Source organism: Rana temporaria, chromosome 1 (assembly GCF_905171775.1).
Source record: "Rana temporaria chromosome 1, aRanTem1.1, whole genome shotgun sequence".
NCBI lineage: Eukaryota > Metazoa > Chordata > Amphibia > Anura > Ranidae > Rana > Rana temporaria.
Window position 1 is genome coordinate 335,155,562 of NC_053489.1, and position 20,793 is coordinate 335,176,354.

The 20,793-nt window shown below is 44.0% G+C and overlaps 1 protein-coding gene across 1 annotated transcript in view; it reads right to left on the reverse strand.

Annotated features, from left to right (window-relative positions):
• Positions 1–9,234: 9,234 nt before the first annotated feature.
• Positions 9,235–20,793, reverse strand: part of TRMO (tRNA methyltransferase O) — a 54,924-nt gene continuing 43,365 nt past the window's right edge. The window contains exons 4-5 of the mRNA XM_040361127.1: positions 10,548–11,117; positions 9,235–9,793 (exon numbers count right to left, since the gene is read on the reverse strand). Of these exons, the coding sequence (XP_040217061.1) occupies positions 9,585–9,793; positions 10,548–11,117 (779 nt within the window). The 3' untranslated portion in view covers positions 9,235–9,584. The remainder of the gene's footprint in view (positions 9,794–10,547; positions 11,118–20,793) is intronic.

Here is a 20,793-nt window from a genome sequence, read left to right on the forward strand (position 1 = left end):
GTGCACAGAGCAGGTAAGTATGACATGTTTGTTATTTAAGACAAATAAATTCCACCTTTAATATTACCTAATAGCAATTGTATACAACAATACCAATAGATTTAGGTTTTTCATTAGTTGGTCATATTTACTATAAAGCACACTAAACCTGTTCCTTATATTGAGGATCTGGTGGCAGGTGATGTGGTAAGTGACAAGCTGCATCTGGTGGCAGGCGACGATGGCATGTGACACACTCAGGGCTCCCACTGATTCCGCATTATGAACTATTTAATTCTATATTGCAATAATATAAATAATGCGCTGCAATCATCCTGACACCATATCAACCATGGTGCTGTGATGCTTGAAGAACCAACACCAGCCATTGCCCAGGCAAATTGGCCACGGAGACTAGGTAACTGTGAGGCCCCGTACACACGACAGAGGAACTCGACGTGCTTGGCACGTCGAGTTCCTCGTCGAGTTTTGGGATGAAGCCGCCGAGGAGCTCGGCGGGCCGGCTTCTCCCATAGAAGAACGAGGACAACGAGAAAATAGAGAACATGTTCTCTATTTTCTCGTCGAGTTCCTCGGCGGCTCCATCGAGCCAAAACTGTACAGACGACAGAGATTCTCGGCAGAATCCGGGTTTTGACCGAGTTTCTCGGCGAATTCTGCCGAGAATCTCTGTCGTGTGTACGAGGCCTGAGAGACTGTGTAGCAACTGGCAATGTTAGTGACTGAGGCTGGGCTGAGTCTTCCATTGCTGTTGTGTCAGGCCCTGTACACATCTAGCGATTTGAGATTGCAGGTGGAATCACACATGATTACAAATTGCACGTCAAAGGCAAAACACTCATTTTGAAAGCATGACATGTTAGGTATCTATTTGTTTTGCACAACATCATCTTTTATATTTTTCCCAAAAATTGGGGTATAGTGTTTTCCACATTGAAATTCATTGAAGAGTATTCCTTTAAAAAAAGAAATGTGTTTAGCAAACCGATGAACATATACCGTGTGACATAAAAATGGCAACCATCACCATTTTATTCTCTAGGTATTCTCTGCTAAAAAAAATTATATAATGTTTGGGGATCTAGCAAAAAAAAAACGGATTTTTACATGTAAGAAAGAAGTGTCAGAATAGGCCTGGTCTTCAAGTCATGCATGCACCAATTTTGGCATTGCACTGCAACCCGATTGGTAGTTTTGTACTACGCAATCCAGTGCAGGCAAATGCACTGCATTTGCAACCTGTGTTTGCGGTGTCAGTGCAATCTTAAAGCGGAGCTCCGCTGAAAAAAAAAATATTAAAAGCCAGCAGCTACAAATACTGCAGCTGCTGACTTTTAATATTAGGACACTTACCTGTCCTGGAGTCCAGCGCCGTTTTCAGCAAACAGCAGGCTGAAGCTGGCTGTCGGCTGATGTTACAGAGCCAGTCCAGGCTCTGCCAAGATTGTGACAATGAAGTCCGGATCTGCCCACATGCCTGGACCATTACACGATTTAGGCTCTCAGCGAGCTCCACAGCCCACCACACCAGCTCGCTGCTCAAGGAGCCCTGAGAACCAAGTGATTGATGGTATTTAATTGCTCAGTTCTCAGTGTAATGCCGCGTACACACCATCACTTTATGTGATGAAAAAAAACGACATTTTTAAAAACGTCAATTTAAGAGACCTTGTGTGGGGGAAAACTTTGTTTTATGTCTTGTGAAAAACGACAAAAAAAATTGAAGCATGCTTCAATTTTATGTGTCGTTTTTCAAAACGTTGTTTTTTACTTCACAGAAATTGACCGTGTGTAGCAAAAAACGTCGTTTTTAAACCCGCGCATGCCCAGAAGCTAGTTATGAAGCGAGCTTCAATGGAAAAGAGTGGTGAACGTAACCTCGCTTTGCTAGAACATTGTGAGAAAAACAATGGTGTGTAGGCAAAATCGTCTTTGAAAATTTAAGTTTCAAAAACGTCGTTTTTGACTTCACAGAAAATGTAGTTTTTTTTCATCACATAAAGTGATGGTGTGTACGGGGCATTAGAGCCGTCAGGCATGTAAACATGGTCCAACTGTCTTAAGTAATGTAAATCTTCTAGAGCTTCCTAAACCTGAACTGCAGTATCTTGTGACTGTTTGTGAGGGCTATGGGGAGAGACACATATGGCAGATTATCAGGGTGAGAAAAGCAATGAGACATTGTTGTCTAACTGGTCTGATGACTTCTCCCTCTGAAAAGCCTTGACCAGAAGTGTCTGTTCCATAGACAGATGTCCCAGTCCAGATTTTCTGCAATTCACCGTCAATGAACAGCTATACTCCTGCTAAACTTGTCCAGAAAACCCTATTACACTTATTATATGTAGGCATTTAATTATGATGTCACAATTACATGTAACAGAGCTGTGAGAGGAAACCCAAACTGTTGAGAGTTCTGTTAAATATTGGACAGCACAGACTTTTTTTTATATACTATTTGGAGAGAGTTGAGAAGTGTTAACAATTTTGCAGTTTTGAGTTTTTAGTTCTGTCTGTGACCCCAGATGGGAGATCTCGATTTCAGGTAAGTGCCACATAATGAGCTAGTATGCTATGCATACTAGCTCATTATGCCTTTCTCTTGCCTGTTTTTTTTCCCTGGATTCTTTTAAAAGGGTTTACTTCCTCTTTAAGCTTTCAGCGCTGTCACACTTTGAGAGACAATTGCGCAGTCATGAAACACTGTACCCAAACTAAACTTTTATAATTTTCTTCCCACAAATAGAGCTTTCTTTTAGTGGTATTTGATCACCACTGGGGTTTTTATTTTTTGCTAAACAAACTAAAAAATACTAAAAAAAGCTTTCTTTGTTTCTGTTATAAAAGCTGTTATAGTTGAAAGGGTGGGCCAATTCAATACTGAACTCTAAAGACTGGGATTAGGGTAGTATCGGTACCGATACAAAGCATTTGCGCGAGTACTTGTACTCGCACAAATGCTCCCGATGCTTCACCGATACTTTTTGGCCGGAGAGGGCAGGAGGAGTCAGTGGCTGGGGAAGGCAGGAGAGGGCGGGGGGGGGGGGGGGGGGAGTGCGGGCAGAGTTTGGCTGGAGAGGGGGCGGGCAGCACACGCTGGGGGGTGTCAGGCCGGCACCCCCCTTCCGCGACTGAAGAGGACTTAGCGCAGAGCGGGCGGCATGGCGGTGACAGGAAGGTAACAGCCATAACAGTGACACACAGGTTGAAGCCTCGCTTTGCAGAGGGGGGGTCCGTCGGCACACCTGGGACCTGGCCGCAGCTCTGATAAGTCTCGGCTGTGTGACTGTCTCATAGTCACACAGCCACGCAGACCGAAGCCGCCTCCCCCTCCTCTGTGTAGTCTACAAGTGCTGTGCACGCTGATCATCATCAGCCGAGGTGCACAGCATTACGGGTCTGAAGGGGGGGGGTCTGTATTGTGGGGGGGGGTGTCTTTATTGTAGAGGGGGGGTGTCTGTATTGTAGAAGGGGGGTGTCTGTATTGTAGACGGGGGTGTCTGTATTGTAGAGGGGGGCTGTATTGTAGAGGGGGGGCTGTATTGTAGGGGGGGTTTCTGCACTGTAGGGGGGGTCTGTGTAACATGCAGGGGGTTCAGAACTGTTAGGGGGGTGTCTGTGTAACATACAGGTGTCTAGACCTGTGGGGGGCTGTGTAATGTAAAGGGGTCCAGTGGTGCAGGGTGCTGTGCAATGTAAGGGGTCCAGTGGTGCTGTGTAATTTAAGGGGTCCAGTGGTGCAGGGGGCTGTGTAATGTAAAGGGGTCCAGAGGTGCAGGGTGCTGTGTAATGTAAGGGGTCCCAGTGATGCAGGGTGCCGTGTAATGTAAAGGGGTCCAGTGATGCAGGGTGCTGTGTAATGTAAGGGGGTCCAGAGATGCAGGGTGCTGTGTAATGTAAGGGGGTCCAGAGATGCAGGGTGCTGTGTAAAATAAAGTGGTCCAGTTGTCTAGAGTGCTGTGTAATGTAAAGGGGTCCAGAGATATTGAAGGATGCAGAGGTAAGCAGGGGGCACAGTGGGGCATTTTTACATTTTACCGTGGGGGGTGCCAGATATAGGATTCGCCCTGGGTGCCAAATGCTCTAGGTACGCCCCTGGCGGGCAGAGTCTGTGGAAGGAAATGCGGGCGGAGTCTGGCTGGAGAGGGCGGGCACACAGTTGGTGGACAGAGTTGGTGGGAGGAGAGCGAGTCCTCACCTGCAGTTAAACTTGGTAAGCTGGCAGGGGTATAGAGTGCAGCTGCATCAGGATCAGTGACCGGTACTGTCACATTCAGTCGCCATCAGCGGCCGAACGTCCCTACGCTCATCTTGGTACACCCTGCACTCGGCTGCAGTAAGCAGCAGCAGACCTCTTGTTACACCCCTGAGCTATATGGGCTGGTTGTAACAAGATGTCTTCTGCTGATTACTGCAGCTGAGTGCAGGGTGTACCAAGATGGGCGTTGCAGCATATTATTTTTTTTTATATAAATTTAGTGTCATTTTTTGCAGCATTTCAGTGTCAGCCACCTGTCAGTGCAATCAGTGCCCACAAGTGCCACCAATCAGTGCTATCAGTGCCCACAAGTGCCACCTATCAGTGCAATCAGTGCCACCTATTAGTGCCCATCAGCGCCAGTCACCAGTCAGTGCCCATAAGTGCCGCCTATCAGTGCCAGCCACCTGTCAGTGCCACCTATCAGTCTCCATCTGTCAAACTGCCACATGACATTGAAAAAAAAAAGTATCGGTATTCTGTATCGGCGAGTACTTGGAAAAAAGTATCGGTACTTGTACTCCGTCTTAAAAAAGTGGTATTGGGACAACCCTAACTGGGATGCCAGTAAAGTTCATGTGCGTGTAAAGGCAGGTGTCCCAATACTTGTGGTATTATAGTGTAAATTCATACAAAAAACAAGCATTGTGATGGTCAAGTTTTAAAATTAGCTAAACCTATTCATGGAGCACGGATACATAAATCTTGAATGAATGGCCAGAGTTCAGAACTGTATACCTGGTTTGAAGTGTCATAATCCCCAATTTCATCAGTAGATGGCACTGCAGCATAAAGAATTCGAGTTTGATTGAAACTACCGTATTTGCCGGTGTATAAGGCGACCGGGTGTATAAGCCGACCCCCTAATTTTACAATTTAAGATTTTTTGCCAGTATTCACCGTATAAGACGACCCCCCTTCCGAGGCTTCGTATTTCTACCTTCTGGAGTCATATTCTTCTTCCTTCTTGCTGGAGTTGGAGCCAATCACGGTGAGCGATGTATTCCATTAATGAATACAAAGCCTGCTTGGATTGGCAGAGGCTGTAACATCATCAGCTCACGCCTCTCTGACTCTCAAAGCCAATCCGAGCAGGCTACTGTATGTAGCCTGCTTGGATTGGCAGAGGTTGTTACTCCAATCCGAGCAGGCTCTGTATTCATTTGAATACATCGCACACCGGGATTGGCTAAGCGGTATATACTGTATGTAGCCGAAGCTACTTACAGTATTACCACACATCCAGCAGGCATTTAAGTGTAAAAGGTAGTCTTATACTAGCAAATAGAGGTGGTCATCTTACAGTTTATTGCAGTTTCAAAACCATTTAGGGCTGGTTCACACCAGATGCAGTCCAGTGCATTTTTACCCTGCATCAAAAATGCATGCACAGTGTTTTCCATGTATGGCCATAGTTCACACCAGGCAAGTGTGTTCCAGTTCAGTCAGCAAAAGCAGAACATGCTGCATTTTTTCTGCATGGAATGCATCTGGAACGTGGCAAAACACATGGAAAATGCACTGGAACACATGTAAATAAACCAGAAATGCACCAAAACGCACAAGTCCTGAACTGAAATGAAGACAAAGAGGGGGGAAATGCATTAAACACACCAAAAATGAATGTAAACATGCATGCAGGAAAGAATCTGTACTGGCCCTTAGAGCAAAAGATTTCTGTAATTTTATTAAAAGAAACATAATACAATCATTGTGAATATTTATTATTTTAAAATAAGATGCAACTGCAGTACAAAACCAAATATTTGATGTTCTCTGCATTCATGACCAGGTTTCTTGGAATCCATTGTCTTGTTTTTATACTGGTATACTGGCTCTGATAAGCAGTATTTAGCATTTTGGAACACGACTATATCTATGCAAACACAAAATGAACAATAACAGTGCCATTTGGGTAAGCACCCATTCAGGCTTGGGCATGTGCCTCGGCCCATTCATTTTCTATGAGCCTAATGCACCAAAAATATGGTATGTTATCCCCCAGTATCTAAGTATGTGATTGTACGCACACCGACAGGACCATGCTGAGTACCAAAGGGGGTAGCTGCAGGACACTGCTGCACAATGAATGATTTTACCAATGTCTATTTACTTTGGAGGAAATCCTTTATTTTTCAGATGAACATAATTAAGTCTTAATATACTGTACCTACAGTGGGGAGAACAAGTATTTGATACACTGCCGATTTTGCAGGTTTTCCTACTTACACAGCATGTAGAGGTCTGTAATTTTTATCATAGGTACTCTTCAACTGTGAGAGACGGAAAATCGCATTGTATGTTTGTACAGTTTTTTGCCCTGAAAATCAGGGCAAAATCGTGGGTGCGCGGTATACGCCGATACCCGCGCCGAGTTTTGAATACTGCGCCGACATATACCGAGCGCAGTACACTCGGGTATAGTCGGCCAGTCTCGGCTCCTTCCACGCTCACGTCCTGGACGTACAGGACGTCAGCGCGGGTAGCCGAGCATTGCCGACAATACACGAGTATACTGCGCTCTGTATATGTCGGCGCAGTATTCAAACTCGGCGCGGGAAACGAGCGGGGAGGACGCTGCAGAAGGACGCCGGACCCGCCGGAGAGGACACCGGACACGCCGCAGAAGGACACCCGAAGCCGCAGAAGGACGCCGGACCCGACGAGGCCGCTGATGGATGCCGCGCAAGACACCAAAACTGTAAGTACAAATAAAACTTTTTTCCACAGGATTGGGGGCCACTTTAGGGATGCGCGGTATACGCGGGAGCACGTTATACCGCGATAAATACGGTAATTAATTTGCATTTTATTGCACGACATAAGTATTTGATTACCTACCAACAAGTAAGAATTTCAGCATTCACAGACCTGTTATTTTTTTCTTTAAGAAGCCCTCCTGTTCTCCACTCATTACCTGTTTTAACTGCACCTGTTTGAACTCGTTACCTGTATAAAAGACACCTGTCCACACACTCAATCAAACAAACAGACTCCAACCTCTCCACAATGGCCAAGACCAGAGAGCTGTGTAAGGACATCAGGGATAAAATTGTAGACCTGCACAAGGCTGGGATTGGCTACAGGACAATAGGCAAGCAGCTTGGTGGGAAAGAGACAACTGTTGGTGTAATTATTAGAAAATGGAAGAAGTTCAAGATGATGGTCAATCTCCCTCGGTTTGGGGCTCCCTGCAAAATCTCACCTCGTGGGGCATCAATGATCATGAGAAAGGTTAGGGATCAGCCCAGAACTACACGGCAAAACCTGGTCAATGACCTGAAGAGAGTTAGGACTACAATCTCAAAGAAAACCATTAGTAACACACTACGCCATCATATATTAAAATCCTGCAGTGCACGAAAGGTCCCCCTGCTCAAGCCAATGCATGTCCAGGCCCATCTGAAGTTTGCCAATGACCATCTGGATGATCCAGAGTAGGAATGGAAGAAGGCCTTTTTGGTCTAAATTCCACTTGCCGTGTTTCAAGGAAGAAGAAGGATGAGTACAACCCCAAGAACACCATCCCAACTTTGAAGCATGGAGGTGGGAACATCATTCTTTGGGGATGTTTTTTGCAAAGGGGACAGGACAACTGCACCGTATTGAGGGGAGGATGAATGGGGCCATGTATCATGAGATCAGTAAGAGCACTGAAGATGGGTTGTGGCTGGGTCTTCCAGCATGACAACGACTCGGAACACACAGCCAGGGCAACTAAGGAGTGGCTCCGCAAGAAGCATCTCAAGGTCCTTGAGTGGCCTAGCCAGTCTCCAGACCTGAACCCAATAGAAAATCTTTTGAGGGAGCTGAAAGTCCGTATAGCCCAGTGACAGCCCCGAAACCTGAAGAATCTGGAGAAGCTCTGTATGGAGGAGAGTGCCAAAATCCCTGCTGCAGTGTGTGCAAACCTGGTCAAGAACTACAGGAAACGTATGATCTGTAAGTGCAAACAAAGGTTTCTGTACCAAATACAGTAGAACCTCGGATTGCGAGCAACGCGGTTAACGAGCGTTTCGCAATACAAGTACTGTATTTTTAAAAATCCTAACTCGGTTTGCTAGTGTTGTCTCGCAATACGAGCAGTATTCAGGCCAAAGCAGTACTGCAAGACTCGGAAACGGAGTCTTTCTGAGATTTTCCGAACTGTCCTCGGGCCTTTCCAGCAGTTTCCGAGGCTCTCTGGCGCCCTCCCACCTCTGGCCGCATGCGGTATTGCATGCGATTGAAGTCAATGCGGAACTAATTATTTTTATTTCCATTGACTTCAATGGGGAAACTCGCTTTGATATGCGATTACTTTGGATTACGAGCATTCTCCTGGAACGGTTTATGCTCGTAATTCGAGGTTCCACTGTATTAAGTTATGCTTTGCTCATGTGTCAAATACTTATGTCATGCAATAAAATGCAAATTACTTAGAAATCATACAATACGATATTCTGGATTTTTGTTTTAGATTCCGTCTCTCACAGTTGAACATTACATATGATAAAAATTACAGACCTCTACATGCTTTGTAAGTAGGAAAACCTGCAAAATCGTCAGTGTATCAAATACTTGTTCTCCCAACTGTATGCAAATCTAAAAAAAAATTGTTTTGGCAGGATTCTGAAATCATTATGACTTTATGGTATTTGAAAGTGGTTATTCTACTGGTGAAGGTTTTATTTTAAATTTTCATGAAGGAATCCTGCTTGGCTCTAAAACATTGCACTGATGCAATTTTATCATGCTGCAATAAAATCAGACATTTCACATGAATTAGGGTTTCCTGGTGACATATTATCTGCACCACAACTGTAACAACAATAATGCCTTACTGGGAGCCTAAGAGACAGGTTTGTTGTTTTGTGTAGACATGTACTAGGAAAATATAGATAGAAACGAATGGGATGTACTGTACCTCAAAATGCATTTGCAGTGCGAGTTAATAAAGTGCATTATTGTGTAAAACCAGCCTAACAATATTTTTAAAATTAAGAGCAATTTTGCACCTTTATGTGCAACTGCACCTTTGTAATCCTCTCTGCCCCCCAGTCCTGTCATTAGTTCATTATGCAGCAAGATATTGAATATATGACCTTGTAAGCATCGCATAGCTGCTAGTCAAAATTTTCTTGGCTAGGCACAAGCAAGCACTTTCATTGAATCCTATGGGGAGCTCTGTGTAGAAAAGCTACAGCAGCAGATGCTCTTCTGGGTCAGTAAATATAGGACTATGAGTATGTTTCCCATTACTTCTGCTTCCTATTCCTGCAAGATATTTTAACTTGTTTTCCCCCCCAATAAAATGACTAAATCTCAAGGTACAAAACTACAGGTATCAAGCCTTTGAGACTGGCTGTATTCTAACCACTTCTGCAAACCCATCACCAAACCAGCATGTCATGTGCATGGTATCAAGGCTAAAATAAAACAGACGATCCAGGCAACGATTTCTTCTGTAAACTGAGCGAGGGTCAGCTGATAGCACAGTGCTGATTGCACACTTTGCTTCTTCAATTGACTGAAAGTAGCGGAAGGATGGTCCCCCTGAGAAAATACATTCAAGCAAATTATGGTTATTCAGTTTAAGCATCATGCTTGTAGGACCAATGCTATTGCCATGTTTTTTACAAGCATTACATCACACAAAAACAGGTATAGTGGAGTCGTACAGCTTCACTGCATGAGTGCCATTTCAGCAAAGAAAACATTCTAGATTGAATCCAACTACTCTAGAATTAATTTACAAATACTAAAATATAGCTCTAGGCAAAACTTTAACATATGTAAAAACTATTTTTATAGAGACCTGTTGTTTTTTTTTTTTATGCTGTACTGCAAAATGAAATAATGACCTGCTTGTATGTTATCATTGCTTTGCTGATAAAGTGCTGAATTAAGAAGGGAAGGGTGTCTTCTTCTTAATAGTTACTGTTGACCATTAGAAATCCTAAAAATTATGCTTGGTGAAGTGTCATTCCACTCAAAGCTGGCATTTCAGTTTTCGGCAGATGCTGGAAATGTAAACCACCTTGTCATGCCTCTCGGAGGGATCTCTGCACACAATATTACCCTAGTGGATAGGTATATCGTTGGGAACTATAGCAGGGAGATCTCAGTGAACATTGCCTATTGGGCTCCACCTATAATTAAAATATGTTTTGGTAGACTGACCTTTTATGAAATGCTAATAATCTATGTTAAAAAGAAATCCTACTATGTAATGGAACAGCATGCTACAAAATATCACCTTCACAATAAATTCTACACTTATTCCAATGAAGCAGGTTGTATATCTTACCGGAGTCAAATTCTGCTTGAAACTGCTTCAATTCCGTTTCTGCATGTGGTGTAAACCTGACTTTCAACTTGGGCACGGGTGATTCTGTCACCCAATTTGGGGCAAAACTATCACAAGTGCTGGCTCTGTCTTCACCATCTTTTATACCTGCGTTCACTTGATTTGTAAGCTCTGTCTTTTGATCTAGTATATTTAAATACTTTACTTCTTGTCCAGAAGAATATTCCTGCAATGAACATGATGCTTTCACAGGAAGAGATGATCCTTCAGTAGTCTCCAAAGCCACCTTCTCTTTATGGTCATCTAATACGTTACCATGACTGCTAGATATCTCTGCTTTATCTTCCACTTTATTTTCCACACTATGACAAATTATATTAAATTGTTTTGAAGATGTCTCTTGCCGGTTTCCTGATGCATCACAACTACCCTCATGTTGCCTTTTGTTTTCTTCTGGCTCAACAAATGAATGCGTTGATCTTGGTGAATCATACTCTGCAATATATGGCTTGATGTCAATAACTGGCGTTCCTTGTATCATGTCAATTCCAGACAGATACAGTGTTCCGCCTGTAAAAAAAGAAATATGTACATTATAGAACTGATTGCATGCTAAGATGCAATCTCTCTTACGTTAGGATAGGTTTACACTGCCACACAGAGTTGCTCACAGCATGGGCCCGGTGCGTCCCTTTTCACTGTTTCAGGTTGGAGTTCAGTCTGAATTTTTGTCTGAATTCGGACCAGATTTAGACCAGAAGACACCAAGGGCTCCTGTGCAATTCACTCCGCAGCCACTCCAGAGATGTGTGAACCATCTCCATAGTGACCCATTCACAATCTCCTGAAATGTGAATTGGATATTTGTTTAGAGCAGTGGTCTCCAAACTGCGGTCCAGTGGCCGGATGTGGCCCTTTCCTTGCCCTTCTGGCCCTTGGGGCAATATTCCACCAACTGACACCAACGATGGGGCACCATTCCCTCTACTGCTACTGACACCATCAATGATTTGGCCACTATTTCCCTCATTAAATCCAATGATGGTGCACTGATGCCGGGAATTTTTTCTTCTCACTGGGCACAGTTCGGCCCCCCTAAAGCCTGAAGGACAGTAAACTGGCCCTTTGCTTTGAAGGTTTGGAGACCCCTGGTTTAGAGCATAGATAAAGGAATATGACTTTTTTATTATGTATATTTGTTTATACAATAAAAGAGAGAGGGGAAAAAAAAAGAAAATAAAAGAAATGAAGCTGGCCTTGAGTACAATCAAGGGTCAGATTTCGACCTTGTCAGTGTTTTTTCAAAGGCCACTTGCTTTGCGTTCTTTGGTCCGGGCTTATGGCCTGAAAAGGAAGGTTCCACCTTTTCAAGTTAAAGCGCACTCTACCAGGGCAGTCAGTGCTTCTTGGGCAGTGCATCACCAGGCTTCCATGACTCAGATTTGCAAGGCTAAAACCTGGTTATCAGTGCATTTGTTCACAAAGTTTTATCGGGTGGATGTAAGATGGCAAGAGGATGCCACCTTTGGGCACAGTGTGCTGCAGGCAGCAGTATAGGTCCTCATGTCTGATGGTGGCCTGCCTTTATTTGGTGTCTCTCTCCCCTCAGATGGCATTTCTTTGGGACATCCCACATAGTAATTACTATGGCTGCTGTGTGTCCCATGATGTACGATAAAGAAAATAGAATTTTAATAACAGCTTACCTGTAAAATCCTTTTCTTGGAGTATATCACGGGACACAGAGGTCCCTCCCCTCTTATTTAGGATATATATATATTGCTTTGCTGCAAAAACTGAGGTACTCTCGGTATGGGAGGTGTTATATAGAGGGAGACTTCCTGTCTTTTGAGTGTACCAGTGTCCATTCACATATAGGTGGCGAATAACCCACCTAGTAATTCCTTTGGCTGCTCTGTGTCCCGTGATGTCCTCCAATAAAAAGATTTTACAGGTAAGCCATTATAAAAATCCTAATTTTCTTTTTAATCTGCACCTCCATAATTTTCTGAAAAATGCAATGCAATATGGCTACCTGAAGGTGCTCTGTACATAGAATGTGTATAGAACGCCCCCGAGAAATGCAATTTCCTGCTTGTGTGATTGGCCCATTGATTTTCCCAAAAGTCTGCTCTCAGATACAAGTCAGATTTTGGCAACCCCGCAACAAAATTTTTCATTTTGTTCAGATACTCCTAAAGAGTTTAAAGGGATGAAGACTGCACAGGTTTCCTCATTCGAGCCCTGCAAGTACAGCAGCTAATTGATAATTATGAAATCACTCCCATTAATTTAGCACATGGACACAGTCAAACAGCTATTTCTTCAGATTAACAAAAGGTAGGAATCTACAACAAAGTTTCCTAAAATCCTTGCAATGTACACAGTGGAGTTACTCTTTAAGATTTTTGTAAACCCATTAAAAAAAAATTTAACATTGGAGATTACTAGTTTTTTATTATTATTATGATTATTGCTACTATTAATACTACTACAGTAGTAGTACTGTAGTAGTATTAATAGTAGTAATAATCATAAGATGTACTCTTTATTTTTACCTGGAGATTCTGTCAGTAACACACTTCCGGTCCTAGGGTGGCAAAGCTTACTTACTGTACTGTGTCTAGAGAGCATTGTCACCCTAGGGAATGACATGTGTGAAATGACTAGAGAAAACCTCCCCTTCTCCTCATCTTTGTAAAATAGATGGAGGATTTCAGCGGTTCACATAGGTAAAACAGGCAAGGCTGGGATATCAGGGCAGCATTTTAGCTCACTACAGGAAGTTAAAGTGGAAAAAAAGCAAATTGTTTTTGAATTAACAAACATGTTACCTGTTCTGTGTAGTGATTTTGCACAGAGCAGCCCAGATCCTCCTCTTCTTGGGTCCCTCTTGAGCGCTCCTGACCCCTTCCTCCTGTTGGGTGCACCCACAGAAAGCAGATTGCTATGTGTGCATCCGAGCCAACAAGCAGCTCCCGGGCAGATTTAGACCGTGGCGTGTTTCCGCCCTCAGCGGGTGTGGAAATGCAACTCGGTGTACATCTTGTGGCATGCATGCGTTCCTTGATAATCTGATCAAGGGCGAATACTGCTGTGCAAAATGTAAGCACAGTGTTTACCTGGAAGCCCAGGTTCTGAATCTGGGGAAGCAACTGTCAACACTGAGAAGAACCTCCATACTAAAGGAAAGTCGGGAACGTACCTGGCAGGGGCCAGCACAGAGGCAGGTGAAGACAAAGAGGTGCAGGCACTAGAAAAGAGTAGATAGGTGACAGTCAAGAAGGGTAGAGGGGGAAGTGCCAGTGAGGCCGATCCAGGGCTCAAGCATCCCAATAAGTACGCTCCATTGAGTGACATTGGAAAAAACAGTCAGGGACCAGCACCACTGGAGCTAAGGGACTCTCCTAGCTGCCGGGGGGAAGAACTCCTCTGTGAAATTGGGGGGGAAGTGAAGGGAAAGGAAAGACAGATTCTGGTTGTATGGGACTCAATTCTTAGAAGGACAGAGAGGGCAATCTGTAACAAAGACCTGAAGCGCTGAACTGTATGTTTATCTACCGGGTGCTTGGGTTCGGCACATCACGAATCTGGTGGACAGATTACTGGGAGGGTCTGGGGAAGACCCAGCTGTCATTGTGCACATTGGCACCAATGACAAAGTCAGAGGCAAATGGAGTGTTCTAAAGAATGATTTTAGGGACTTGGGAGCTAATTTGAGGAAAAGGCCCTCCAAGGTAGTATTCTCGGAAATACTACCGGTACCTCGAGCCACACCAGAAAGGCAGAGGGAGATTAGGGAAGTAAACAAGTGACTGAGGAGCTGGTGTAGTAAGGAGGGGTTTGACTTTTCAGTCAGTCACCATACTATAAAAGGAATGGACTGCACCTAAATGAGGAGGGTGCAAATTGGCTAGGAGTGAAGATGGCCAAAAAATTCGGAGCTTTAACCACTTCCTGACCGCCGCATGTATATGTACGTCCACAGAATGGCACGTACAGGCAAATGGGCGTACAGGTACGTCCTTGCCTTTCCGCGGGTCGGGGGTCCGATCGGGACCCACCCGCTACATGCGGCGGTCGGATTCCCTCGGGGAGCGATCCGGGACGACGGCGCGGCTATTCGTTTATAGCCGCTCCGTCGCGATCGCTCCCCGGAGCTGAAGAACGGGGAGAGCCGCGTGTAAACACGGCTTCCCCGTGCTTCACTGTGGCGGCTGCATCGATCGAGTGATCCCTTTTATAGGGAGACTCGATCGATGACATCAGTCCTACAGCCACACCCCCCTACAGTTGTAAACACACACTAGGTGAACACTAACTCCTACAGCGCCACCTGTGGTTAACTCCCAAACTGCAACTGTCATTTTTTGACAATAAACAATGCAATTTAAATGCATTTTTTGCTGTGAAAATGACAATGGTCCCAAAAATGTGTCAAAATTGTCCGAAGTGTCCGCCATAATGTCGCAGTCACGAAAAAAATTTGCTGATCGCCGTCATTAGTAGTAAAAAAAAAAATAATTATAAAAATGCAATAAAACTATCCCCTATTTTGTAAACGCTATAAATTTTGCGCAAACCAATCGATAAACGCTTATTGCGATTTTTTTTACCAAAAATAGGTAGAAGAATACGTATCGCCCGAAACTGAGGAACAAAAAACATTTTTATATGTTTTTGGGGGATATTTATTATAGCAAAAAGTAAAAAATATTGAATTTTTTTCAAAATTGTCGCTCTATTTTTGTTTATAGCGCAAAAAATTTAAACCGCAGAGGTGATCGAAAACCACCAAAAGAAAGCTCTATTTGTGGGGAAAAAAGGACGCCAATTTTGTTTGAGAGCCACGTCGCACGACCGCGCAATTGTCTGTTAAAGCGACGCAGTGCCGAATCGCAAAACCTGGCCTGGGCATTTAGCTGCCTAAAGGTCCGGGGCTTAGGTGGTTAAAGTACCGCTATTTTTAGCGCCCCTTAGCCGTAGTTTTTTTAAGCGCTTTTCACCCGCTAGCGGGGCGCTCTTAACCCCCACTAGCGGCCGAAAATGTTTAATATCGCTCAGAAATCGCAGCTGCAGCAGCGCTTTGCCGGTGGTTTGGCGGTGCTGCCCATTGATTTCAATGGGCAGGGGCGCTTTAGGAGTGGTGTATACACCGCTCCTACTGCGCTGCAAAAATGCGGCTAGCAGGACTGTTTTTTTTACATCCTGCCAGCGTACCACTCCAGTGTGAGTGAAAGAAGAGGCTCTTTCAAGGCACTTTGCAGGTGCTATTTTTAGCGATATAGCGCCTGCAAACCGCCTCAGTGTGAAAGCAGCCTAAGGGAGCTAGGGGGAGGTGCAATCCTTATGGGTAGAGCTCCAAAGGTATAAGGCTAGAGGGAAAAAAATACTGGAAGTATGCTATAGGCCCCTTAAAGGGGTGTTCCAGCCATTTGTATGTTTATTAAAAGTCAGCAGCAACAAAAAGTGTTGCTGCTGGCTTTTAATAAACAGGCACTTACCTGCTCCAGCGACGCGCCGGCCGGGGCTCCGCTCCTCTCCCCCCCTCCCCGGCCGGCGTCTTCATCTTCAGTGTGGGCACCCGGCCGTGACAGCTTTCGGCTTCACGGCCGGGCACCCACTGCGCATGCGCGATCGCGAGCGGCGCGGCACTGCGCATGCGCGAGCGGCGCGGCCCGGCGCCGCGCCGTGTAATTGGCCAGGAGATCGCCTAGGACCTGTGACGTGTCCTAGGCGATCGCCTACAGCAGCCACTTCCTGAAGGCGACTAAGCTTAGTCGCCTACAGGAAGGAGGAAGTGGGACAGGAAGTCCCACTCGTGCTGAAGCCCCCACTCCCCCCCCAAAAAAATTACATGCCAAATGTGGCATGTAAGGGGGAGAGGAGTGGATTGAGAGGAAGTTCCAAATTTGGGTGGAACTCCTCTTTAACCTCAGGGAGGAGGGGGAGACGGATCTCGTATCACAATTTGGATTTTCAGAAGGGAAAGTGTTATCATAATGGGGGATTTTAATTATCCAGACATAGACTGGGTGTAGGGAACCACGCATTTGTCTAAGGTTCGCCAGTTCCTAAATGTCTTGCAGGACAATTTCCTGGGTCAGATGGTAGACGCACCAACTAGAAATAAAGCGTCACTGGATCTACTGATTACCAACAATACAGACCTGATCACGGATGTGGAAATACGGGGCAATTTAGGAAAAAGCGATCACAGGTCAATTGACTTCAATCTAAATCACACAAATAGAAAACATAAGAGGAATACAAAGACTCTGGGGCAGATTCACGTACCTCCGCAAATCTTTACGTCGGGCGCAGCGTATCCAAGATACACTATGCCGCCGTAACTTTTTTTTTTTTTTCAAATCCTCAAAGAATTTGCGCCGTAAGTTACGGCGGCGTAGTGTATCTTTGGCGGCGTAAGGGCGCGGAATTCAAATGGATGTAATGGGGGCATGTTTTATGTAAATACGTTGTGACCCGACTTAAACAACGTTTTTTTTGAACGGCGGGGGTATCCCAGTGCGCATGCTCGAAATTAAACCGGAACAAGCCAATGCTTACGACGGTGATACGCCGGCGTAATTCTTTTGTGGATCTGCCCCACTGAATTTCAAGAGAGTTTGCTTTAAGAGCATATTAAATAAGGGCATTAGCCAATGCATCCCATTGGGTAATAAATTTAAGAGAGCAAACAAAAATCCTGGGTGGCTTAACTCTAATATAAAAAAAACTAGGGCTGTGCAAATTAACTTTTAATTAATCGATTAATCTCAAATTTTTTTGATCTATCAAAATCTTTTTGATCGATTAAAATTCTTTTGATTGGTACTCACCTCTCCGCCGGATTCTGGGCCTTCAGGGAGCTCCGTCGGAGATCCAGTAACGTCACGGACACCGGCGGGGCTTGCCATGTCCATCTGAAGGGCTCCTTTGCTGTGCCTTCATATCTGCATGCCGGCGGGACCTCACTATCTGCCACACACAAGGGCTGTTACACTTCCCTCTATCAACCCGGGATTCTACAGCCATCCACTGGGAGTTTTGATAGTTCCCTTAATGGGACATCTACATGCCGACGGACTGATGTTAACCCCTCCTCATCTGGATTCAGCAGTGGTATCATTGTACACATTTTTATACCAGTATCATACTTGGCTACATGTTTTTATGACTGCTTTTGCTACCGTTTGGTATTACTCGCACCATTTTTATAGTTTATGTAGCTACATCGATTTTATCTCCAGTGCAATATTTATTTTGTTATCTACTTGAAGACTATAAAAGTTTTAATGCTATTCCCATCGAGCGCTGCCTTTGTGTGTTTTTTGTATCCTGCTATCCATTTTTCCAGTGGTTGGTAGCTGCACTGGGAATCAGCCTGCAAGGAGATCAGTTAAAAGTAGTTGGATCTGTATGTGCTTTATAAATAATTGAATTTAGTCGATTAAAAAAAAAAACGATTAATCGAACAGAAAAATGTTGATCAGTAACAGCCCTAAAAAAAACATATAAAACCAAAATGAGAAGGCCTTCGAAAAAATACAAGGTTGAGGGATCATCATCAGCATTCAGACTTTATAAAGAATGCAACAAGAAATGTAAGTGTGCAATTAGGGCAGCGAAGATAGAACACGAAAGACACATAGCGGAGGAAAGCAAAGAAAAATCCCATGAAATTGTTTAAGTATGTAAACAGTAAAAAAGGGAGGACAGAATGAATGAGGACATCTGGTTACAAAGGATTTATTCTTCTCCTCGGTCTTCACTAGGGAATCGGGGGGGGGCTCCAGAAACCAAAACTGCAGTGTGTATCCTCATGACACATTACAGGAAGCACCACCATGGTTAACATAATTAAAATTAGACTTGGGAAACTTAACATTAATAAATCACCTGAGGGTACTTAGGGAACTAAGTACCCTCATGGCTTGCACCTGAGGGTACTTAGGGAACTTAGTCAAGTACTTGCCAGACCATTGTTCCTAATTTTTACTGACAGTCTACTGACTGGAATGGTACCAGCTGATTGGAGAAAAGCCAATGTAGCACCGATATATAAAAAAAAAAGGGCCAAAAATACATCCCTGGGAATTACAGACCAGTTAGCCCAACATCAATAGTATGCAAGCTCTTGGAGGGGATGATAAGGGACTATATACAAGATTTTAGTAATGAAAACAGTATCATGAAGAATCGTTCTTGACCAAAACAATCTATTAACCTTCTATGAGGAGGTAAGTTGCCATCTAGATAAAGTAAGGCCCGTAGATGTGGATTTTGAAAAGCAAATGACACAGTTCCCGAAAACGTTTACAGTACAAAAAGAGGTCTGCTGGCATTGACCATAGGGTGAGTACAAGGATTGAAAACTGGCAAAAAGGGCGAGTTCAGAGGGTTGTGATAAATAGGGAGTACTCGGAATGGTAAGGGGTGGGTAGTGGGGTCCCCTAGGGTTCTGTGCTGGGACCAATCCTATTTAAATTTGTTCATAAACAACCTGGAGGATGTGGTACACAGTTCAATCTCTGTATTTGCGGTCAATACTAAGCCAAGCAAGGCAATAACAACTCCGCAGAATGTGGAAACCTTGAAAAAAGATCTGAACAAATTAATGGGGTTGGCAACTACATGGCAAATGAGGTTTATGGGATGGATGGAAAAGGACCTGGGGGTCCTAGTAGATGATAGGCTCAGCAATGGCGTGCAATGCCAAGCTGCTGCTAACAAGGCAAACAGAAGGTTGGCATGCATTAAAAAGGGGATTAACTCCAGAGATAAAATGATAATTCTCCCGCTCTACAAGACTCGGATCCAGCCGCACCTAGATTATTCTGTCCAGTTCTGGGCACCAGTCCTCAGGAAAGATGTACTGGTAATAGAGCGGGAACAAAGAAGGGCAACAAAGCTTATAAAGTGTCTGGAGAAGAGACGCTTGAGAGGGGATATGATTTAGGTTTACAAATACCATACTGGTGACCCCACAATAGGGATAAAACTTTTTCGTGGAAGGGAATTTAACAAGACACGTGGCCACTCATTAAAATTAGAAGAAAAGAGGTTTAACCTTAAACTACGTAGAGGGTTCTTTACTGTAAGAGTGGCAAGGATGTGGAATTCCCTTCCACAGGTGGTAGTCTCAGTGGGGAGCATTGATAGTTTCAAAAAACTATTAGATAAGCACCTGAACAACACCAATATACAGGGATATACAATGTAACACTGACATATAATCACACACATAGGTTGGACTTGATGGACTGGTGTCTTTTTTCAACCTTATCTAACTATGTGTGGTGCAAGGCAGGGCCACACAGTGAAAATAGCAGGAATGGGGAGGAGGGTATGTTTTCATCAGGTGGGCTATCTTATAATGATCATAAGAACAGCTTTTTTAAATACTGTTGCTGTATACCAGGACCGGTAGAATTTTTTTTCATGCAGGCCGGTGAAGTTAAAGAGGAAGTAAACCCTGATGGGTTTTACTTTCTCTTTGTTTCCCTGCAAAGGTAAAGCATAATGGGCTACTATGCATCGCATAGTAGCCCATTATATGACACTTACCTGCAGGAGAAGCCCACAATATTCCCGTCTTCCTCGCTGGCAGTGAGCATCCATTCTTCACCCCTCTTCCTTCCGGGGCCGCAAACTCCGGCTCTGTGACTGACCGAAGTCACGTGACGTCACTCTCGCGCACAGCGTGCCCTTTCAAGTCGGCGCATGTGCAGAAGAGGCCTTCGTTCGGGGACATTGTAAATATCTCCTAAGCCATTGAGGTTTAGGAGATATTTCAAACACCTACAGGTAAGCCTTAATCTAGGCTTACCTGTAGGTGAAAGTTGTCCTTGAGGGTTTACAACCACTTTAAACCTAGTCCTACCTTAACCTATAGCCCTCAATAGGAAATCATTGGTTATTTGCCTGTCAACACTAAAGACCCCAATGAGAGTGACTGCTCTCTGGGTGAAATTAATAAAAAAAAAAAGAAAAAATAAGCTATCTGAATTATTATGGGAATTTATACATCAATCATCTTGATCTAGCGATATATCCATTTAATGAAACAGGTTGTAATCAAAACTAATTACTGATTCTGAAAATAAGTAATTTATACAATTTTAAGAAATCACAGAAAACGTATGGCTGCTAGCTGTGTGAATACATCTGCATGTAACTCCCCAAATTAAACTTCTTATTGATATTCTAATCATTGATAGTATTAACAGTTATATGCAAAACA